The following is a 25,617-nucleotide window of genomic DNA, read 5'->3' as shown; positions in this document are numbered from 1 at the left end:
TTTCTCAATTGATTTAAATGTTGGCTTTTTCACCAAATCAAAATTTTAAAACCCAAGGTAGAAGCAAATGATGGCTTGTCTTGAGAGTTGCTTTATAAAGGACTGAAATATAATGTATTATTATGTTGCTATGGTACTGTGATATGTAATTTTCAAGATTCCAAAGTCCAAATCCACTAGAAATGAGGATGAATCAATGATTAGGTCAATTGCATTTAGTCCAATGTATTTTAAATTATTGGAGAGTTCGTTTTTTTTCTTGTATAAAGTTCTGATAAATATGCATTAAACAATATGAAACATCCTTACTTTTAAAATTAATACTTAAAATGTGCACATCACTAATACTGTCTATCTCTAGTTAGCCTTACAACTAAGGAGATTGTTAGGCCACTGCAGTAAGCATTTAAGGGTTATCCATACTGGTGTGGGACAGGAAATGCACACAATAAATTTAGGCTTGTATGTGTTTCATTTCTATTCTAAAGTTCCACCACAGCATTTGAAAGCATTTACTTATATAAATAATTTAACTAAGAACACAAAATAGCCAGACGTAATTCTAAAGCAAATCGACTCTCTGGAGTTTTTAAGCAGCTCAAGCAACCCTTCAGATTAGCAAAGTGAAATCGTTTTGAGAGATTTGTAGGTGTCAGGCAAGGACAAAGATAACCCAGGAAATTTGCTGGCCCCAAGAATGACCCCAGCCTGCCCTGCAAAACACAACATCCAGGCAGAATAGGAATACAATAATGGTTTTAGATTTGCAGTTAACGTCAGAAAGTCAAAGTAATTTGAACCTTCAAAGACAGGAGAGAATATATGTAAAGAGAAAGCAAAATTTTAAGTTACAATTTAAGGAAGACAGGAAACTAATGTTATAATACAGTTGGAGAGAGGTTCGATACATTATTCCACTCATTGAGATATTATTAGACAGTCAAGATATCAATTAAGGAACATGTAAGTGGATAAATACACATCAATGCCTCAGTGCACAGTAGTAATATGGGATTACATTAGTGTTTTTAAAACTTCTCAATATTTGAATGCAGTCTTCTGTAACCATTGAATAATATTATCTGAGAAAATTTGCCCAAAATTGTCCATTACCTTGGTGTACAGAATCTGTGCTTCCATCAACAGAGACTGTCTGCATGCTGCTGGAGTGGGGAGCAGTGAGCAGTTCCACATCAGCTCCATCAGACCTGAAATAAAACAAATTGAAACACTTCATGCAGTTTAATATTGTCTTAAATGCCCTAGATTTCATGGTATCTAGAAGGTGTCCAAAAACCTGAAAGATTCAAGTAAATGGTCCTTTGGAGCAAATGGAAGATAACATCATTTACATCTCAGGATTATCATATTTTTCAGATTTGCCGTGAACCATTGGCTTTGAACAACAGATTTGGACTTTTCAGATTCCATACCTGCATGTGCACACACCAGCTCAAATAAAGGGACAATGGTTACAGAAGTCCTGGGAAATAAACATCAAGAAATCAAAAACAAAACACTATACCTTTTTAGTGAAATTAGATGAAAAGATCTTCAGATTATTTGTATAAATAGTAGATAGACATTGCAAGAGTGTAACCACTTACTGTGCTCTACTTATTATACCTGTGAATAGCTGACTCTATAATGTCAGTAATTGATCATGACAGTGAACTTCCCTGTACTGATTTCTGCTGCTGCTAGCTTTCTCCTACTACAGGTTCAACCACTACTTCCTTTTAGGTGAGGTACTGCTTTGGTCTGACAATGGTACTTTTCAGTTAACTGATAAAATAACAGTAAACATCCATTGTTATGCTGTTCCCCAAAATATTTATATTTATAAAGTCTCTAAAAATACACAACAGTTTAAATTTGACAGCATAAAGTGCAATACAGATCAATATCTTTGAATATAGTACATAAGGTACTCACTACACTTGCCATTACAGATTATATTTACAATGCACATTTCCGTTTCACATTAAGCATTGTCTACTGCGTACAGCTGGAGAGGTTCTACTTGCTTTCCAGTCTCTTGTTATATGATTTAGCCTTACCCCGTAGAGCCACTGCAATGGTACCTCCTATGTGCTGTGTTATGGGGAGAAGGCAGGAAATAGCATTAAATGAAATATCCATTTGGAGAGTCCGTATAGATGCATTGAGCTGATTGGCCTCCTTTGGTGTAATAAAATTTTAAGATTCTGTGAAAGTTTTGTTCATTTTCAAAAAAAGATAGTTCTGGACCTTGCAACATACCAGCTTGCAACACTCAGTCATCAATAGCTCCTTGCACTGGTAGACTTGAAATTCTTAGGTAAATCAAAGAGCTTCTTTCACCATTTATTCGGTCTTCCAGTGATAGCTGATGCCCAGCTCAATTTGCATCCCTGGGAACAACCCATGGACCACTTAGTCCTATGATAGACAGCTGATAGAGATGAACTGGACAAAAACCTCTGCAGCTATTTCAACATCTGCTCTGTAAAGGGACATTCCAAAAGGTAGTAGTTAATGCTCTCTTTCTAACTACAGTCACCTCATGGGAATCTTGCAGAGCTGGAATGTCTCTCAGTATAAAGGACAGGTCTAACCGGGAAAGCCCATCTCACTGTCAGCTAAGCCATGTACCTGTGTTTGTTTTGAGCCTTCCAACAATGAGGCCCCCTGCCAAAAAAAAACTGAATTTGTTCAGGAACCATTCAACTGGATCAACCGTCTCCTTTTCCCATGTGGATGTTACATGCAGTCCAATTCCTGACAGACTTCTTGCCCCTGGTCCTTTCCTGCACAAAAATATTCACATTTGGCACAGTCAGACTGAGTGGTCAGGCCTAATTGTTTTTGTTTGTGCACATTCCCTCCTACTTTCCCATGAAAGCATGAAATGTCCTTAAATCTGCTTGTGTTTATATTAGGAGAAAGTGAGGACTGTAGATGCTGGAGATTAGAGTCAAAAAGTGTGGCGCTGGAAAAGCACAGCTAGTCAGGGAGCATCCTAAGAGCAGGTGAGTCAACATTTCAAGCATAAACTCTTCATTCCTGATGAAGAACTTATGCTCAAAACATTGACTCGCCTGCTCCTTGGATACTGCCTGACCGGCTGTGCTTTTCCAGCACCACACTTTTTGACTCTGTGTTTATATTAGTGCACTACTAGTAGAAGTCCATAATAGGCTAATGCTCTGATGCTGGCCAGATGGATTCCAATGTGTCAGCAGCAAAAGACAATAAGTATGTATTATTTTCTTTGAAGTGCGTTAATCGTAATTGGAAAATAATTTTACATGAAGAGAAAGGCAACATTGGTAAACCTGAGCTGCTTCCAAGCCGTAATGAGTAAATCTGTTGGATAGCTCCCAGCAGGAGCTATGTTCAGAGGATGCACCTTGGAACTATTTTTGGCGCCATCTCATTAATATTGCAGTACTGCTACTAAAAGCAGCACTGTCATATAAAGTGGACGGTGATGGCATTCTCACTACTTTTTTAAACCCAGAGTTATATGGCTCGTGCTGATAAAGAGCCTATAGCCACAAAAGCTGTCTCTCATTTATATTTCTCATCAAAGACATTATTGATTAGCTTTAAAGAGGAGTAGAACATATGAGTAAAGGAACTTATTAATACTTAGGCTTAAATAATGGTCTGACTAGCTTAGCAACAAAGCAAAACCCAAAGCCTCACTTACACTCCTCAACATTCGAGCTGTTGTCTGGAATTGGCAACCATGAGAGAAAATGAATGAAAATAGAAGTTTCTATTTAAAAAGTGTTTTATTCATTACTGATACATAAATACATTAAATAACTCACAGAAAAAGATTATTTCTGTAGCTCATTACAAATTGGATGTTTGAATTATTACTGCATCTTAATCATGAGGTGCCAAAATAAATACTAAACTTTACCAGTTCACGTCACACTGGAAGGCGACTGTCTATATTTCAAGACACCGTGAACATGTCAAATAGGGCTTGGAAAAAGAAGCAAAGTGTTCAGGATATGGGTTACAGACAATCTGTGCGTCAGTGGGGTCTGGGCCAAGTCAAGCTATCATTAGTTTTCACACAGTTAGTCAGGAAATGTGCATCTAATTCATGGAAACATGAGAAAAGCGGCTGAGAGAAGACAGAGTGCAGAGTTCTGTAAATCTCACCATGATTAATTGCTGACACAGTTCTCGGTATTTGAATAACAGGAAAAGCCTCTCACTGAGGCAGTCAGGAGGCCCAGATAATATACAAACCCTGCAGACCAACATGTGCTTCCTGAATTTCCTGTCATAGAGGCAACTATTGTCACCGTTGATCGAGATAACTGCAAAACAAAAATCTTATTCCTTTATTTCACTCAGAACTTCTAATTCCAGATTTAAACATTGTTTTTACTTTTAAAATGTGCAATCTATTGTAATCTTTTGAAATTTTTGCTCATTTAAGTCATTTGTGTTTAACATTTCACTGTTGACATGGACTGTAGATACTGGCCTGTAGTTCAACGATAAAATACAAAAGTCATTAACAGGTACCAAGTTTATTCACATTCATGAAAATACCTGAAATGGAGCAGTTACTGAAATGGAACAGTATTATTTTAACAATTTATTTCAGGGTTAGTCCAGAAGACCAAAGCACACAGAAGTAGGCCATTCAGCCCATCAACTGCTCTGCCATTCAATTAGATTATGGTTGATTTGACAATCCTCAACTCAACCTTTCTGCATTAAGTCCGTAACCTTTGATTCCCTTACTGACTAAAAATCTGTTTGTCTCAGTCTTAAATATACTCAATAACTCAGCCTCGACAGCACTCTGTGGTAAAGAATTTCACAGTCTCTTTACCCGGAGATTGAAAAAACCTTTTCTATCTTTAGCGGGTGACCTCTTCTGCTATAACTCTCTCCACTGGTCCTGAACTCTCCAACAAGAGGAAACAATCTCTCCATATCTGTCTTGTCAATAGTACCCTATTAATCTTACATACTTCATTTTAAAAAGTTAATTCATGGGATGAGAACACCGCTTAGGCCAGCATTTATTGCCTATTCGAGGGGGCAGTTAAGAATCAACTGCATGTAGGCCTGACCAGGTAAGGGTGACAATTTCCTTCCCTAAAGGACATTAGATTCAGATTTACATTGTACTGTCACGTATATTCCAGTACCGAAGTACAGGAGTAAAGTGACAAGTGTCTAATGTTGCCACACACGGCACATGTTAGGTACAAACATACCTAGGTATAAAACATTCAGGTACAAAGTAGTAAAAGGATCAAAGTTAAGCATTACAGACTTTCATAGATTAAGTAGAAAAATAAAGAAATAAGGTAATAGTTCATATTAAAGTCCTTCTTAACGTAAACTAGAAAAATAAAGGAATAAAGTTAAAAGTTCAACAGTCTTTGATTATGCCTTCTAGGGCCTCAATCTCCCTTGCTAGGAGACCTCAGCTGTGACTTCTCGATGCCGTTGCTGGAGATACTGGGGCGTCCCTCACTACTAGTGCTTACTATGTTGAGCCGCAATGCCATCATTGCTGCTACTGCCGCTGAAGCTGCCAGCTCTGATCTCCTCCTGCTGCCTCCAGAACATGTCTGAGCAGAACCGCTCACAGTCTCTGATTGCCGGGAATGCGCTGGGCCTCGCTCTCACCACTGGCCATCTTGGACGCTGAGCTGAGAGACATATCATGGGTCGCTGAAGAAGTCTTTCTCTCGGCTGAGAGAGCACCATAGGGCACCCAAAGACTCCATGCTGGGAGGACATCACACCGGGAGAAGAAAGAAGAAGAAGAAACACAAAGACAGAAAAGAAAAAGGGAAAAAAGAGAAACAGGTGGAGTGGATGAGCTTTGGCTGAAGCGTCCTACTCTGCTGCCATCTTGAATTCATCTTAGTGAACCAGATGGGTTTTTCCAACAATGATTTCATGGTCATCGTTAGACCCTTAATTCCAGATTTTTATTAAATTCAAATTCTAACATCTGCCATGGTGGGGTTTGAACCCCCAGAATATTTCCTGATCTCTGGATTAACAGTTCAGTGATAATACCACGAGGCCATTATCTCCCCTCAATAAAGCCATCACTCATTCTTTTAAATTCCAACAAGTCCGGACTAAACTACTCAACTTCTCATGAGAAAATCCTTCCATTCCCAAAGGCAATCCAGAAAAGATTGACTCCAATGCCAATATATCTTTGCTTAGATAAAAGGATGAAAAGTTCACAGCATTCGACATTAGGTCTGACTAAGACCTTGTATAGTTTTAGGAAAACCTCCTTATACTCCATTCCCTTTAAAATAAAGGACAGCAGCCTACTTGCATTCCTTATTAGTTGCTGAACTTGAAAGCTAGCTTTGTGTGATTCATGCATGAGAATGTTGTGTGCTGCAGCTTTCTACAGACTTTCTCCATTTAAATAATATTCAGCTCCTCTATTCTACCTGCCAAAGGCCAGCACGGCGACTCAGTGGTTAGCACTGCTGCCTCACAGCACCGGGGACCCGGGTTCGATTCCAGCCTCGGGTGACTGTCCACATGGAGTTTGCACATTCTCCCTGTGTCTACGTGAGGGTGCTCTGGTTTCCTCCCACAATCTAAAAGATGCACAGGTTAGATGGCAACATGTATTGAAAGAAAGCAAAGTTAACATTTCAAGTCCAGTGTGCTTTCTTCAGTTCTGAAGAATGAACACCTACAAATTCAAAGAGGTACAGAAAATTTATCCATGATTTCCTGATCAATATTTTTGCCTTAAATCAGCCCCATAGTAGATAACATGGTCATTATTGCATTTTCCTGTGGAAATTTGTTGGCAATGTTTCCTACATGATAACAGTGAATACACTTAAAACCCTTCTTGGTTATTAATTGGTCTGTTATCATGAAATATGCTGTATAAATTCAAACCTCTATTCATTTTTCCCTTCCCTCTTGGATAAGCTCTTAAAATGTGAGTATACTTTGTTTTAAAGACTCAACTTTAAACTATTTCATTGAATGTTCAAAACATCCAAAATACATAAACGAAAAGTGCTATGAATGTTGAAATGGAAAATGTTGGAGAAACTCAGTAAGTCTGTCTATAACTACAGAAAGAAAGAGATAACAACTAAAGTCCAATATAACTCTTTTCGCAATTCTAGAGATATCAGACTTGAAACATTAACTCCGTTTCTCTCTCCACAGATACTATCAAACCACCTGCACTTCTCCAGTATTTTCTTGTATTTAATCCAAAATCTGTTTATTTGCTTTGAATGTCTAGAACTAAATAATGCTTACAGCTGAAATTATAAACAACAGTTGTGTAGAATTGTTAAGGCAAGCTGTTCCAGTACAATTATAGATGGATATGCATCCAACAATGTGGAAAATTCCCCTGGTATGTCCGAGTGAGACACAGCATGAAGAATACAAACTGGCCAATTACCATTTTATCAGTCTGCTCTCAATCATTGACAGTGCTGTTACTCTTGCTCAGCAATAACATGCTCACTTTGGGTTCTGCAGGAGCCATACTCCAAATCTTATTGCATTTGTCCATACACTAAAAAAAACCACTGAATTCTGGAATTAAAATAAGAATAGTTGCCTTTGTCAAAGCAACACTTGATCGAGTGTGACAACAAAGAGATCAAGTAAGATTGAGGTCAGGAGTTGGCAGGAAACTCTCCGTTGGGTAAATTCATACCTAGCAGAAAAGGAAATAGTCGTAGTTATTGGTGGCCAGCCGTCTCAACCCAAGAACTTGGCAGCAGCTCCTTGTGACTGATATTTTCTAGCCAGCTTATCCAGACATGTTAATGACATACCTCTGGAGCACGTAGGACTTGAACCTGGGCCTCATTGTACAACGGTCGGGACACTATCACTATGCCACAAGAGTCCTATAGCTGATCAGGATAATGTCGTATGCACAACCATTTCCAGCTGTTTTTAATGACCTTTTATCCAAAATAAGGTCAGAGGTAACATAATCCATTTGGACTTCAGCAAGGCTTTTGATAAGTTCAACCCAGGGTCTTGATAGTGAAGGTAAGAGCAGCCCACAGGATCCAAAGAAATTTAGCTAATTGCGTTCAGAATTGGCTGAGTAGGAAAACACAGAGGGTGAGGGTTGTGTAATGATTGTAATGAGGTCAGCCAGGTGCACCACAGAATGAATTCCCTGATTGGAGCTGTTACAGCGGCTCAGTGGTTAGCACTGCTGCCTCACAGTGCCAGGGACCCGTCTCAGGGACTGTATGTGTGGTGTTTGCACATTCTCCGTGTCTGCGTGGGTTTCGTCCAGGTGCTCCAGTTTCCTCTCACAATTCAAAGACATGCAGGATAGGTGAAGAGGCCAAGCTAAATTGCCTGTAGTGTTCAGGGATGTTTAGGTTAGGTGCATTAATTGGGGTAAAATGTAGAGTAATAGGGTAGAGAATGGGTCTGGGTGGGTTACTCTTCAGAGGGTCGGTGTGGACGTTTGGGCCAAATGGCCTGTTTCCACACTATAGGGATTCTAATTTAATCTGGTCCAATCAGGGAGCCCTGCTGACTGATAAGAATAGAAGTGTTAGACATCCTGTTCACTCCGAGAGCTGGCTCAGTGTCAAGGACTCTCCATGTGTAAATAAAGGCTGATTTGCTGGCAGGATGCTGGCCTCTGTGGAGTTATTTCAGGTTGAGAGTGTTTTTGTGACTGGTAGGCTGTGGCCAGCCAGTGTGGTTCTGCAGGAATTGGTGTTGAGACCCTTCAGCGATTTAGACTTGAGTGTTGAAGGGTTGATCTATAAGCGCACAGATGATACAAAAAATGGTAGAGTGATAAATAGTGAGGAGGATAGCCTTAGGTTGCAGGAGGATACAGATGAGCTGGTCAGAGTGGTTGATCAGTGGTAAACTGAATTCCATCTGGATAAGTGGGAGGTGATATACTTGGGTAGGACAACCAAGGAAAGGGAATACATAAACAGTAGGACCATAGTTTGCACTGATCATCAGAGAGATCTTGGTGTGCAGGTCCCACAGACCTATAAAGGTAGCAAGACAGGTCGATACAGTGGTTAAAGCGGCAGATGAACATCTGCTTTTATTTGTCGAGGCACAGAGTTTAACATCAGGGAGATTATGCTTGGGGTGGCACAGTGACTCATGGTTAGCACAGCTGCCTCACAGCACCAGGGACCCGTGTTGATTCCAGCCTCAGACGAGTGTCTGTGTGGAGTTTGCACATTCTCTCTGCATGGGTTTCCTCTGGGTGCTCCAGTTTCCTCCCACAATCCAAAGATGTGCAGGCCAGATGAATTAGCCATGCTAAATTGCCCATAGTGTTCAGGGATCTGTAGGTTTGGCGCATTAGTCAGGGGTAAATGTAGGATAATAAGGTAGGGGAATGGGCCTCGGTGGGTTATTCTTCGGAGGGTCAGTGTGGACTTGTTGGGCCGAAGGGCCCGTTTCCACACCGTAGGGATTCTATGAAAAGTGTATCGAACATTGGTTAGGCCACATCTACAGTATTGCGTTCAGTTCTGGAATTCACATTATAGAAGGAATATGATTACGCTGGGGAGGGTGCAGAGGAGATTTACCAGAATGTTGTCTGCATTGGAGAGTTTTAGTTACGAATAGAGGTTGTTTTCCTAAGAGCAGAGGAAATTGATCGGTGACATTATTGAGACGTATAAACATTTGAGGGTATAGATCGGGTAGACAGAAGGAACATTTTCCCATTGGCAGGTGACCAGGTGGCATAGATTCAAGATGAGGGGATGTGAAGACAGTATCTTTTTCACCCAGAGGGTGGTGGGAATTTGAAACTCTCTGCTTGTATTGTTTGGTCAAGGAAGAAACCCTCATAAAATTTCAAGTATTTAGATGTGCACTTGCAATGCCAAGGTGTGCAAGGCTATGGGCCAGGGGCTGGTAAATTGGATTGGAGTAGTTGGGTGCTTGTTATGATTAGTGCAACTCGATGAGCAGAAAGGCCCTTTTCTGTGCTGTAGACCTCTATAATACTGGTTTCTCAACAGTAGCTACGGGCTCCTATCTTATCAAGTAGCCTTATGTGTAGTCTCTTATTGAATACCTTTTGAAAATCAAAATATATTAAAGTCTACTGCTCTCCTTTTATCTATCCTGCTTGGCACCCCCTCAAAAGAACTTAAACAAAAAAGTCAGGCATGATTTTCCCTTCATGAAGCCAACTTACTCTGAACAATTATACTACGTATTTCTGACTGCTGCATTACTACATCTGATACTCTAATATTCTCCCAATGATAGATGTTCCCGAATTGTTTTGTCTCCCTTTCTTGGTGAGTAAGTGTTACATTGGCATTTTTGGGGGGTTTCTAGCTTAAGGATTTTAAAAGGTTTCTAACATCACAATTAAAAGAACATTTCAAAAAAATGTCAATATGCTCAGAATCTCTCCATGGATCTGATGGGTGAAGAGGCTTTGTCTTCTGGTAATTTCTTAATTGATAGTGTGGACAATGATGGGACCCTTACGTCTCAACCTCAAAAAAAAAGTCATACGTAGGCTTCTGCAAAGTTGGTCTGCCAAGAATTGTGGTGAAGGAGAACTGGTGACAGAGACAAGGCTAAGAACATGAAGCCCCTGCACAAGAACGTGCACACAAGTGACAGATGCACAAATGCTGTTGGACATCTGTGTTAGGATCGAAACATCTTTCAGCAGCAGCATTTGTGAGCAGCAAGTTCTCTTCAGTATACCTTCTGCTTATCCCAAATGGGGAACAGCTCAGAAAAGCTGATCCACAAATAAGATGTCCCTCACTTTCTCATAGTCAGGAAGCCTCACCTTGCAGGATTACAAGGTGTGGTCAAAGAAAGAAAACTAATTTTTGCAATTTGGAATTTTAAAACATTCACCAATGATATCAAAAGTGACTATTCAGAAAAGGCAGCAATCATATCTCACAAAACATCAATAATCTGAACTGACATAATTGATCCCAGTGGGATCTGACTACCAGTGAGGGCTAGCTGAATGAATAAGCAGGTGCATACACCGTTCACTGGAAAAGAAAGATTGACAGTGATTCTCCGGCCAACGGGAGTTGATTTTGTAACCTGGAATTGAATGCTAAGTGTATTTCAAGAATGAAAAACAGTAACCAACATACTCTGCTTGCTCTACTAGGGCAGTTTGCATGGATTGTTTCTATTAACCAATGGGAAAAGTAGTCTGTATTTTAGTAATAATGTTATCTAGACAATAGTTCTGAGTAATTCCCTAGATAAACATTTGAAATTTACCTATGTTGTCCAATTGTTTCTAAACTTTTGGAGCTGTCCCTTTCAATTTTGCTATCCCCTAGCTTTTTTTTTATTTGCAATTCTAACCACTTGTAATTCCATGTCATTTATATAAATTTGAAATAGTCCCACCATCAACAAAACCTGAAGTATCACAATCCATCCTTCTTTCACAATAACATAATTTTCCTGATTAGTATTCATTTCCTAGTTTACTGAGTTGCTTATCCATTCCTGTTACTTATGCTTCATTATAATTTTGTATCAAATTAATACATTCTTGTGAAATTTTAATCAAATTATTTTTTATAAGTCAAAGTACAACACATGAGTCAAAGTACAACACACAATACAGTTTCATACAATTCACTTCGGTTGCCATTTCTTAAAAGGAGTCCAGATTAGGCGGAGTTTTCTCCTTCTGTCTGAATCCAAGTCAACTGCTTTTATCAGATTGTTATTGTATAGATAATTCTTACTTTTACTTCTGAAAATAAATTCAATCATTTTACACATATTGGCAGGATGATTAATGAAGAAATAGGAGCACTAGGTCATTTGCCCCTTGAGTCTGCGCTGCCAATCAATGAAATCACGGTTGATGTTCCATTTCTTTGCCATTTTCCCACACTACCCCATATCCCTTGATATCAGGTAGTTGGCCATTAGCTTCTGCTTGTATACCTTTTCTGAATATAGATAATGTATTCACTAACCCTCACCACAGGACAAATTGTATTATGGCACAGGACTATTATTAGTCCTTAGTTGGAATATTATGCTCAGGTTTGGATTCATCACACGGTAGTTAATATTGAGATTTTGAAAGGGTGTAGAACAGGCCAAAGCTCACTACCTGTTAGTTGCTAAGATAAGCCAAAAGAATTGGAACTCATCATCACAGCATTATAGTCTTAGGATGGATACGATTGAGATGCACAATGTGATGATTCTGTTTGAGCTGTCAAACCTCACTGGGACATCAGTGTGCTGGAAATCAAGCCCCTCTATTCCTGGGGTCATCATAATATTTGAAATGTTTTAACAAAGTCCCCAACTTATCTGACTGACTGACTAGACTCAGATTAACAGAAAACATGGGAGAAAACAGTTGGTTTTCTTTGGCTTCAAGTTTTGTATTGGAGAGAGAGAGAGACACACACACACTATCTGACCTTTTAACAGTCTGAAGGCTTTGCCAGCATCATTTGTATGCACAAGCTCTTCAACTATCCAATAGCTAATCAGATAATCAGCTAATCAGATTGTGGACATAGATACCACTATTACGTGTGGGGACACCTCCCACCTTGTACATGGGAGGTACTCATGTGACTCAGCCAACGTTGTCTATCTTATACGTTGCAGGCAAGGATGCCCTGAGGCATGGTACATCGGGGAAACCGAGCAAAGGCTACGACAATGGATTAACGGGCACCGCACAACAATCAACAGACAGGAGGGTTCCCTCCCAGTTGGGGAACACTTCAGTGGTCCAGGACATTCAGCCTCGGACCTTCGGGTGACCATCCTCCAAGGTGGACTTCGGGACAGGCAGAAAAGGAAAGTGGCCGAGCAGAGGCTGATAGATAAGTTCGGTACCCATAGGGATGGCCTCAACTGGCACCTTGGGTTCATGTCACATTACAGGTGAACACCATTGCACTACACACACACACACACACACACACACACACACAGATATTCCCAAACACACACAGACACCCACACACACCCTTATAGACACACACACTGCCATATGCACCCCCCTCATAGACTTAAGACTCTGCACTCACCACACACACACAGACACACACACTCACAACCCCCACCCCAGACAGACAGACACAGACACAGACACACACACACACACACAGACAGACAAAGACCCACATGCACACATATATTTTGTGTGGTGAATTTGTACTTGCAGAGTTACATTGCACTTTGCTCAAAAACTGCATACATTCATGTAGAACTCTGAGCTCAAAAATTGCATGAATTTATGTAAAACTCTGTTATCTCACTTTTTAGATTAGAATCAATCTAAACATCAGGTCATAGACAGAGAACACAGGGGGCTAACACCTTCAACATATTGTCTAGCTATCACCATTGTTAACAGCTAACCCGCAAATGCAACTTTAAAAAAAAAGGGTTTTGTAATTTACACATGAAAGAAGTGAAACTATCACTGTATTCTAACAGATGAAAGGCTTAACAGACAATCAATTTTTCAATGTATAATTTCAGTTACATCACACTGCAAATTTTTGCTATAAATCCTGTGTTACAATCGAGCCCTCCACTATCACCTGATGAAGAAGCGTCGCTCCGAAAGCTAGTGTGCTTCCAATTAAACCTGTTGGACTATAACCTGGTGTTGTGTGATTTTTAATGGCCTGTCATCCACAACTGGTCACAACTCCACATACCAATTAGTGACCCTTCGCTGGCCGAATATCACTTTGTTTACACTCACTGGAGCTGTGCTATCTGCTCTTACACTTCCACTCTTACAATGTTAACAATGTAACCACAATTAAATAAGTTTCGGTAGCATGCTTTTGAAAAGTAAGCAATTCCTTCCTCGGTTCTTCATTGTAAGACAGTCCTCTTCCCAGTTCAGCCCACATCAAAATAAAGTAAAATGAAATGATGTTGGTCTTTATAGCTGATTGGACCTTGCGCCTGAATTTATATGTGCTCTGTGCCCCGTCCCTCTGCAAAATAAGTTTAAACCATCCTCAACAGCAGTATCAAGCCTCCCAGCAAGGACACTGGACCCATTTTGGTTCAAGTGGAACCTGTTCAGCTTGTTCAGGTCCCACCTACCCCAGAAACAACCCCAGTAATCCAAAAATCTAAAAACCTCCTTCCTAAACCATCCTTTTAGCTTTATGTTATAGAGTCATAGAGATGTACAGCATGGAAACAGACCCTTCGATTCAACTCGTGCATGCCAACCAGATATCCCAACTCAATCTAGTCCCACCTGCCAGAATTTGGCCCAAATCCCCCCCAAACCCTTCCTATTCATATACCTATCCAGATGCCTCTTAAATGTTGCAATTGTACCTGCCTCCACCACTTTCTCTGGCAGCTCATTCCATACACGTACCATCCTCAGTGAAAAAGTTGCCCTGTAGGTCTCTTTCATATCTTTTCCCCTCTCACCCTAAACCTATGCCCCCTAGTTCTGGACTCCACCACCCCTATTTATCCTATCGATGCCCTTCATGATTTTATAAATCTCTATAAGTCACCTCTCAGCCTCAGACGCTCCAGGGAAAACAGCCCCAGCCTATTCAACTTCTCCCTATAGCACAAATCCTCCAACCCTGGAAGCATCCTTGTAAATCTTTCATGAACCCTTCCAAGTTTCACAACATCTTTCCAATAGGAAGGAGACCAGAAATGCATGCAATATTTCAATAGTGGCCTAACCAATGTCCTATACAGCCGGAACTTGTCCTCCCAATTCCTGTACTCAATACCCTGACCAATAAAAGAAAGCATATCAAACGTCTTCTTCACCATCCTATCTACCTGTGACTCTACTTTAAAGGAGCTATGAACTTGCACTCCAAGGTCTCTTTGTTCAGCAACACTCCCTTGGACCTTACCATTAAGTGTATAAGTCCTGCTAAGATTTGACTTTTCCAAAATGCAGCACACTTATCTAAATTAAACTCCATTTGCGACTTCTTAGCTCATTGGCCCATCTGATCAAGATCCCGTTGTAATCTGAGGTCACCTTCTTCGCTGTCCACTACACTTCCAATTTTGGTGTTCATCTGTCCTTATACTCAAGTAGCATATGGCACTGGAAGTGCTAGAAATTAGTGTCTTAGTAGTCTTCCTCTTCAATCTGTGATCCACCTCTCTCAATCCCTGTTGCAGGACGTCATTTTGTTTTACCCATGGCATTGACACCGACATCTACCATGACTACTGACTGATTCATTCTCTCTCTGCAGAATGTCCTGCAGCCATTCTGAGACATTCCTGACCATGGCACCAGGGAGGTAACATACTATTCGAGAGTTTCATTTGCTGCCACAGAACTGCCTATCAGTTCCCCTTACAATTGAGCACCTTATCACCAAAGCCAACCCAGACTTTTGCCTCGCTTGCTGTACAGGTAGTTCTTCTATAACACGATGATTGCTTTCTCGTGTGACCCTGCATAATATAAAAATTGTACAATAAAATGTAGCACTTAGTGTTGGTGAAGCAATCATGTTTTAGCCAACACATGTTTAAAAGTTTGCGCTTTAGAAACAGCGTCCCCTATTCGTCAATCGCGTTATAGCAATTTGCGTTGATGAAATGTGCATAATAGCAGAATTACCTGTACAGGAAAGCCAACCATTGTGCCACAAACTTGGCTGTTGTTGCTTTCCTAAGAGGACCCTCCACCAAAAGTACAGAACAAGGTATATCAAGGTATATTGAGAAAGGATAGTCACGGGTACTCCTGCACTGCTTCCCCACACTTACTAGTCCTCCAGGTGGGCCACCCAATGCTTTTCTGCCCGTGTAGCCCTTCCTAGTCATGTGACCAGCTCACTAAATGTGCTATTCATAATGGCCTCAGCATCATGGATGCTAGATAGTGAGTGTTTCCACAGCTCCAGGCACTCCATGCAGCTGCAGCTGCAGCTGAACACTCCTGCTACATACATGGTCACCATGATCACTGAAAGATTTACAAAATTATGACAGGCATAGCCAGATTTTATCGTGAGAATCCTCTCCCCACGGCAGACACGTCCAAGCTTAAACATGCTTAAGTTTAAAGGTAAGAGTAAGTAGTTTAGAGAAGATGGGAGATAAAAAATAAATTCAGCCAGAGGGTGATAGAAATATGGAACTTGCTGCCTGACAGAGTGGTGGAAACAAGTACTCTTGCAACATTTAAGAAGCATCTGGATGAGTAGTTAAAATGTCATGGCATAGTAGATTAGATTCCATACAGTGTGGAAACAGGCCCATCGGCCCAACCAGTCCACACAAACCCTCTGAAGAGTAACCCACCCAGACTAATTGACCTGACACTATGGGCAATTTAGCACGGCCAATCCACCTGACCTGCACATCTTTGGACTGTGGGAGGAAACCGGAACACCTGGAAGAAACCCACGCAGACACGGGGAGAACGTGCAAACTCCACACAGACAGTTACCCGAGGCTGGGATTGAACCTGGGACCCCTGGTGCTGTGAGGCAGAAGTGCTAACCACTGAGCCACCGTGCTGCCCCACGGTGGTTATGGACCAATTGCAGACAAATGAGATTAACGTATTTTGATATTGTTGGCTGGCATAGACATGGTGGGCTGAAGAGCCTGTTTCTATGATATATGACTATGACAATTTTTCACTGTCACAATGCTCCAGAAATCTCCTAATGCACACACCAGTCTAAAAGCATTACTGAAGTGCAGTCACTTGGATTCAGCTGTGATTATAACAGCATGAAGCAAATATACTGCATGATCCTTAAACTGGGGAACTGATTTCCCTTAAGTCATTCAATATTATAAGAAACTATTTTGCCCTAAATAGAAAACATGATTCACAATGACCACTTCCTGCAAGGCCTGTCCAGTGAATCATTCCAGTGCAAGTGAACATTTTTATGCATGAACTCAGCAAGAGTCAGCAAGGATTTTAACCAATACCACTACAAAGCTCAATCTCTGAATGAATACCCAAATTTAAAAAAAGGAACCACACAGTAGTTAGCAAGAGCAGAAGGAAAGTTGATTTCTCTTACCCGAACAAAGTAATGCTGTGACTGTTTGTTTGTTTGTGATCCTCCCACCACCACCTTGTGCATGAGATTACAAACTCAGCACAGACCAGGGATGAAACCAGTGATAATTATTTTTGGTTAACCTGTTTGTACAGATTATGATACATCTCCATGGGATGTGGAGACTTGAACCTGGACCTTCTGGCCCAGAGGTAGGAATAGTACCACTGTGTTACAAGGCCCTCATGATAATGCAGAGATGGTAACATGTTTTATAAATACATTCCTGACTGGGCATAAACCATTTGGTCACGGTCCTTATCACCTCCTGATCTTAATAGGCCTAATCCTTGATCTGCCTGTCCCCAACACTAACACAATCAAATCATGAAACTTAAACGTATCTAAGCACAATGTAACCAAACCTGCACCAAGTCCATAATACATGTAAATTCAGAAAATTAAATAGTAAAATGACAGACTTCAATTACTAGAGGGAGTGTTGATTCTTTTCAATGAAACACTACTTTCAGTTTCAGTGCAAAAATTTAGAGTAACACAGAGAAGATCCAAAGAATATCTCTTTTACATTTACATCTTAAAGAATATGTAAAATTCTTGTGAAAGCATTAGAAAGAAAAGCAGGAATAGACCATATGCCTCTTCAATAAAATCGTGGCTTATTATTCTCCACTGTCCTATCCCTAATCCTTATCCTCTATTGCTGAAATTCTTTCAATAGTTCTCAATCTGTCCAAGTTTTGATAAACAGTAAACTCAACTACTCAACCACTCTCACCAAACTATGATTTTAATAATCGGGAGACTCGACTACTTACCTAAGTTTACAGGTCAAATTAAGCCAATGGACAATTGAGGAGAAGAATGCAAAATCAGTTCCCCAAAGGGTTAATAATGGGTAAACGTACTGGACAATAAACATCAGAAAGCTGCAAGTTTACTTTTCAGATATCTGATTTAAGATCAGTCCTACCAGATGGCAGACATTAGGTAAGAACAGAACCAGTTCAGTGCAATCAAACTCTGTCACAACCAAATAGCTGATGGGAACTTTTTTTCATCTTGACTCAAAGAATTGCCATGGGTCAGAAAGTCACTGCCTTCAGAGAAAACAGACCAAAGTAAGTCAATCTATTGCAGCTCTATTTGTAGGTGCATAGAGCATTTGACCCACTTTTATGTACTGTCTTCAGATTCTATTGCAACACAATGTTGAGTTTTCTGCTAGTCTGAGAATACAATCTCTCTTTCCCAGTATCTTCATCTCTGCTAAAATGGTGATACTGCAAGCTTAGTTTTTGTGAGAGATTTCACAGAATTTAAGTGATTACAACTGCCCAGTTTCTTGAAAATTGAATAGATGAAAGGTGCAACTCCAAATGTTCGTCACATAACAAATTTTGTGGTTATAATTTTTATCACTGAGTAATGCTGTGGTTTCCCGACTTGCTGGCCTACATGATTTCTTTTCAAAGCTCTTAAAATAGTTTCATATTGGGTCTCCTTTATAGCTGGTAGATCAAAAGGTGAAGTGAGCCTTGCTCATTTCAGGGCTGTAGAATACATAAAACAGTATTGTTATCAAATGATACACTCAGGAAAGCACTGGAATAGTTGAGACTGAAGGTGGCAAAGGCATGGATGAGAATTTCAGCGAAGAACTGGAGTCAGGTGAGGTTAGAAACATTGTCACATGGCGATCTTGATGCCAACCCAAGTTTGGTCACCTCTTTCATAGGTCCATTTCACCTTTATTAATTTGCAATATTATCTAAATACCACGCACACATTTCAGAGCTGATCCAGAGCCTATGTCACTTAAATATATTTATTTTTATTTTAACAAACCAAAACAATCTTGTTGAGATACAAAACACTCTATCCAATGTATCTATTCACCATGTGATGTGATGACTATCAACATCCTTTTAAAGAAGTGAAAGTCACGTTGTAACACAGCAGTGTACAGCAACTAACATACAATAGATTGGATTTACAAAACAGTTGCCCTGTTTTACAAAACTGCCAATACTTAGTACAAGGAAAAGATTGCTGCTGGTTTAATAGAGAAATAACTCAATTTTTAACGAAAATGTTCTTATTTCTCTCATCTTATGGCCTTCGATGGGATGCTACATAAATATAATTTCTTCTTTTTCTTATACCAAATACATTTCAACAAACTGCAGATTGTACTATTTCCAATTCTGAGGCCAAGGATGTTCCAAAGAGGGAAGTCAGAATAAATACTTTTTTTAAAAGTGGTGACCTGAATATAATGAGATAACAAAACATAAAGTTCAGATCCTGCTTTGTATTTGCAAATTTCTTTTACACAAATCCACATGATAATTCATTTAACTCTCATCAACGCACTCATCATCTTACTATTACAATGTCTGATTGAATTACTAATTTACAAGAAAACATTTTCACACTCCTGTGCGATGTGATAGAACAGATGCTGAATCAGAGAGCTGGTTGAAGCACCAAGAAAGCAGTGAGGGCTCAAGACAGTACATTAATTAAGCTCTTCAGAAGAGACTTAATGTCAAATTAATGAGAAGAATGAAGGTGAAAAAGTAAAAGAAAAATGAAAGAACTGCAGATGCTGGAAATCTGAAACAAAAACAGAAATTGCTGGAAAATCTCAGCAGGTCTGGCATCAACTATGGAGAGAAATCAGAGTTAATGTTTCAGAACTTCAGTCCAGAAGAAGGGTCACTAGACCCAAAATGTTAACTCTGATTTCTCTCTACAGATGCTGGCAGACCTGCTGAGATTTTCCAGCAATTTCTGTTTGTCTTTGAAGTAATTTATAGACTAGAATATTCCAGATACCAGAAATCTGACTCTGAATATTTATTTCTGTGTAATTGTGCAATTGTAACGATGGTACCAGGATGCACAGTAAATGGTCACATGTTGAAAGGAAAGCAAAAAAAAAAACTGAGTCTTACCATGCGTTTATACATTCTCTAATATCTGTTGTCCATAAATTCAACTGCTGATCATTGCTAGCTTCAAAAATAACTTCTAAGATGTTGTTGACCTAGTTCAAGGGAAAAGAAGAGAAATGTCAAGATTCAGCAAACAGCTTCAACAAAAGATCAAAAATCTAACCTTGCTTCCTTGAGACTCCACACTGTAATTCACCTCAAAGTCACTTCTGTGCCTTTTCTAAAGAATTAACGTTTTTATAGAATTACTTTTTTAGATAAATAATTTGCTTAACTTGTGGGATTTCACAACTTGGCTTCGTTCCAAATTTTCATGACAGGTCTATTTTATTGTCATTAAATTATTGCTAAGATTTATTTTTCCAACAATGAAAGAAACTCAAGCAGATAACCAAGTCTACATAATACAATGAGAAGCAGAAACATATACATGATCTCAAGACTAATTATTCAGGCTGCCCTATGGCATGTATCTTTCTCCAATTAAAAGGGCAAGCAGATAATTTGCTCCAAGGCCTCTGTCAATGCTATCCTGTCACAAGCTACTGCAAACTGCAGCATAGCAAATCAGAGTGCTGTCTTCATCTACTTTTCTTTGACATAGTAGTAAATCACTTGATCTTCCCATCAACTTTCCTGGATTGCACAAATAATCCCTTACAGAAGAACTATGAATGCAAGCCTACGTCCTACCAATCCTATTTGATAGTATATCAGTATATCAAAGCATATATATGAATCACAAATGATAAGAAAAGTGTGTTTGACTGTGTTAATCATTTGGATATTTGTGACAGTTATTGACTGAAAAAGCTAGACGCATTTAGCATAGAAATAGAAAGTTACCACTAGTTATGAAAGTAAATCACTTAAACATTTGTTAAATTCCATTTACAAAATTATTGTATTCAGGTTTGTCATTAATTAGATTTGTTTTAATTTTTTCATGTGTGCACTGCTAGGAAACCGGCATATTGTTCATTCCTAATTGTGTTTGAAAAGGTAATGGTGAATCACCTTCTTGAAATGTTGCCATCATTTGGTACAGATACATCCACTGTACTATTAAAACGGGAGTTCCAGGATTTTGACCCAGCAACAGTGAAGGTAAAGATATAGTTCCAAGTTAAGATAGTGTGACTTGTACACAGATGAATAAGTTGGATATGGGATTGCAAAATACAAGCGCGCTTAGGGGTATTCTGTATGTTTGTGTGAATTTTGAACCATTTGTTATTGGTGGTGTTACAGTCTTAGACTATGAATTTGTTTAATTAGTTTAGTGTTTGTCAATATACAGTCCTACTGTTTTAATCATTTGAAAGTCTCAACTTTTTGGGTACATATTTAGTAACGTGATTTAAAGCTGAATGGGATTTTGTAGGAACACTATAAATGTGGATGTTAATACAGGTCGTTCTTCTATAATGTGATGGTTGGGTTCTTGTGCAACTGCACATTATAGAAAAATCATGCTATAGAAACAATGCTGAAAGTGTTGGCGATGTAATCGCATTACAGCAACACACATTTTAAAAGTTTGAGCTTTAGAAGCAGTGTCCCCAATTCGGAAATTGCATTACAGCGAATTCACGTTAACAAAACGCACGTTATTGCAGAACAACCTGTAGGTCTGTTGAAGAACTGTTCAGCAACGGGATACTATCTTGTAAGCTGCAGTCATGTTTCAGAGTTGCTGGTTGAACAGAACCTAAAATCCTGAATGGCAACTAGCCAACAACCATACTGGTGGCATTGAAGGAAACAAATGTTTTCAATTTCTGGCTTTTGAGAGCTCCACTGTGATTTGGTTGCGCTAATGTGACTGTGTTAGGTTAACTATTTGTGTTTGTTTGTGGTTTTGTGGTTGTGCACTTTTTAGTATACTTTTCTGCATGCATGCACTTGTGATTTTTTTTCATTCTTTGTCCTACGTTAATTATTAGGAACTTGCTAGTTTGAAAAGTTTGTTATTTTTTTCTCAGGCATTTGAGCTGGAAGTCTTCAGCAAGGCCCAAGACCGAAAAGTGGAACTTTTAGGCTGTGTCAAACAAACACGAGCAGGGCAACGTTCTTGGAGCAGGTTGGACCTGAAGCTGAGAAAATAGGTCAACAACGTTTTTTTCTTTTTTTTTTCCAGCAGCAGGGAAACCATTTGTCAAGACATGGATTGTATATGTTTTCTCAAAATTAATTTGCAACATTAAACCCCATCTTAATCAGAGATTTTCAGTCTTCAAGACCACAAGCATACCACCTCACGGTGAACTGTGCTGCAACAGCACCACCTAATGGCTTTCTGTCACAGCATGACATGCAAATGTTGACAGTGGTTTGTCCCTTTACAAACCACAATATAAAAAAACATAACTCAAAATTTGCAGTATGAAGTGAGAACTTTGCACAATACTTTATATTGCAAATATAAATATATTCAAATCTAATTGAAGTCTTCAAGGTATTAACAGTAAATTCAAAAGATAAAGCAACTATTTCCATTGGTTGGGGATTCTAGAGCAGGGGGGGTGTAATCTGAGCATTACAGCCAGAGATATGTTAGGAGGTTCTCCTACACCCAAAAGGTGATTAATGTTTATAACGCTCTTCCACAAATGGTAGTGGATGAATGATCAGTTGTTAAATTTAAATCTGAGATAGAGATATTATTCTGTCACACAAAGGTATTCAGAGAAATGGGCTACGACAAGTATATGAAGAGAGGTCACAGCTCAGCCATGATCTCCTTGGATGGTGGAACATACACTCGAGGCTGTATTGTCCTACTCCTGTTCCTAAATTACTTGATTTTCCAAGAGTCTGTGAATAATAAGTCCAAACTATGTGAAGCCAAACCAAGTAGGTCTATTTAGGTCACTAGTAAATTTGCTACCATTTCATCCAAACCCATTACCTCTGACCCTTGAAGTTCTGCAATTTGGTCATGATGTCACAGCTTCTCAAGTGAAGTCTTAGTGTGCATGATACAATTACTATCTGTATAATGCATATTAAATATATCCAGAAGTTTGGTCCATTACAGGTTATTAGCTATGTTAATCAATGTTTGATATGAATGATAAGATTCATAAAGTACAATGGCAGAGTACAATTAGAATTTGGTACTGTCTGCCCTGTGGTACTTTGTCCACTTTAGTCCAGCTGACAAATATTGGGGCATTGTTCAATTATTAGGGAGAGAGTAGAATCAAAGCTGACCTTTCTTCACCCGACGTATATGAACCCTGACTGATTTTTCTCTTCTCTGGCCAAAGTTCACAATAACAGATGACCATTTTGCTTCTATCTGCGCTGAGGCCAGATAACTCAATACAGACTGGGAATCAAGTTTTGCATATTCAGGCCTGAATGGCTCAGTACCACACAACAAAGCACATTAGAGTACTGCTGACGTTCAAAAATGCAGGGTTGATGATTTTTTTTTTTAAAGACTAGAAATGGTGAATTAACAGATATGAGGAACAATTTAGGAAAAAAATAACTGAGGACGTGTATGCTGGAATCAATAAGATAAAGGAAAACGGCTTTGTCTGTTGGATCTCGATATCATCCCAATGGGATGTTTTTCATGACTTTTGTTTTAGTTAGAAAAAGAACTGACTAAATGGGGCAGTTACCTAAGGAATTCATAAATAACATGATAATTATTCCTCAAAATTACTTGCAATAAGTGTCCTAGCCTGTGCTGAGCATTTGGCCTCCAAACCTCAAGGTACTGTATTTAAATCCACCTGGAATCAAGTTGGGCAAATTATTCTCCCATTTTAGAACATAGAAAAGAATATCAAAAAGGGTGTTTCTAACAGCATGAGCATTTAAGTATGTACATGATGGGATTAGGCTGAACATGTAATTGGACCAAGAGAAAGTCAACATCATCGAAGCTGTTTTTGAAAAACACTGTCATTCCAGCCAAGCCTAACTGTAGTATCAGAATGATGTATTGGAAACTGACATTTATAGCATTCAAACAGGAGGGAATCAATGCCTTCAGAAGGGCAAGCTTGCAGAAAGGAAGAAAAGATAAAAGACCTAAATTTTTTATTTCAACTTCAATTTCAACTATATTTTTCAAATGAGACGCAGGAATAGTGCTACCATCTCCCATCTGGAGATTTTTCAAGAAATAACAGAGTTGAAGGAGGTAACACTTGATTTGGTACACATAGACTTTCAAAGGTTTTCAATATAATGGCAAACAACAAATAAGTAAAATGTTTTGGTTCATGTAATAAAAGGCAGAGTAGCAACATGGATACAAAATTGCCTAAGTGATAGGTAACAGAATCAAAACAGAAAATCAACAGTGGATTTTCTTTTGACTGAAGGATGGTTAGCACTGGAGTTCTCCAGGAGTTAGTATTGAGATGCTTGCTTTCCCAGATACATATCAATGACGTGTAACTTGGTGTGCAGAAAATAATTTCAAAGTTTGTGGATGATTTACTGATTTTCCAAGTTTCAAAAATGTGTGGAGGACAGACTAGAACTTTAAAAGGACGCCGACAAGTTGAAGTTGACAGATAAGTGGCAGATGAAGTTCCATGCAGAGAGGTGTAAGCCAGTGCATTTTCTTCGGAAGAATGTGGGCAGACAATGTAAAGAGTACAAACCTAAAGGGGATGCAGAAGAAGGGCCAGTGTGCATATATGTACAAATCACTGAAGGTGACAGGATGAGTGGAGAGAGCATTTCAGACAATATCCTGGATGCCAAACTATAAGAAAGATTTGAATGCATTGCATTTCATGTGGAAGAGATGTTAAAGACTGATTCCAGGATGAAAAAAATTCAGTCACAAGGACAGATTGGAACGACTGGTACAGATCTTCTTGGAGAGAAGTCAGTGAGGAGATCCAAAAGAAGTTTTAAAAAATCATTGGTGTTGGATATAGTAACTGGGGACAAGCTGTTTCCATTCGCTAAAGATTTAAGAATGAAAAGCACAAATATAAAGTGATCTTCAAAGGAACAAAATGAGATATGAGAAAAAACTTTTTCACAATACAAGTGGTTCGAGTCTGGAATGTACCGCCTGGAAGTGTGGTACAGGCAGCATCATTTGAGGCATTCAAAAGAGCTTTAGCTTATTATTTAAACCAAAGCATATGAAAGGGTTTGGGGAAAGGGCAAGGAATTACACTAAGCTATAACATTCATTTGGACAGCCAATGCGCACTCGATGGGCCTAATAGCCTCTTTCTGCTCGGTAACACTTCTATAATTTCTCATTTATGCCAAGAGTATCTTTTTTACATATTTCCCAATGCTGCTTTTGAGTTCTTACCATTCTTAGAAGAACATTCCTGCAGAGAACAAAACACCATTCAATTCTACCATATGCAATGTATTCATTGACCCCTTCAGGGGTCAAGCAAAAACTAAACACATAATTGGATAAATTTTCCACGATTTAACTGAAACATTTACACTTCACATTACTGAAGCAGGTTATTTGAATTCCTCCTTCAACTTGCATCAAAGACACAAAGTTATCAACAGGTATTGTAAACGGCAAGCCGAAAGGAAGTACCATCTTTAGGGAGGGCCAAGCTTCTGAAGCAAGAGGTGAAGACCTCTGTAAT

At 39.2% G+C, this 25,617-nt stretch overlaps 1 protein-coding gene across 4 annotated transcripts in view; it reads right to left on the bottom strand.

Moving 5' to 3' along the window:
- The window catches only part of sh2b3 (SH2B adaptor protein 3), a 185,729-nt gene that overhangs the window by 44,671 nt on the left and 115,441 nt on the right, over window positions 1-25,617 (bottom strand). For all 4 annotated transcript variants that reach the window (XM_072587547.1, XM_072587546.1, XM_072587545.1 and 1 more), the window contains exons 4-5: window positions 20,015-20,106; window positions 1,114-1,208 (exon numbers count right to left, since the gene is read on the bottom strand). In XM_072587547.1, coding sequence (XP_072443648.1) covers window positions 1,114-1,208; window positions 20,015-20,106 — 187 coding nt within the window. The remainder of the gene's footprint in view (window positions 1-1,113; window positions 1,209-20,014; window positions 20,107-25,617) is intronic.

Source organism: Chiloscyllium punctatum, chromosome 17 (assembly GCF_047496795.1).
Source record: "Chiloscyllium punctatum isolate Juve2018m chromosome 17, sChiPun1.3, whole genome shotgun sequence".
In the NCBI taxonomy this organism is placed as follows: Eukaryota; Metazoa; Chordata; class Chondrichthyes; order Orectolobiformes; family Hemiscylliidae; genus Chiloscyllium; species Chiloscyllium punctatum.
Note: the sequence above shows the minus strand (reverse complement) of the source record. Positions and strands in the feature narration are given on the sequence as shown.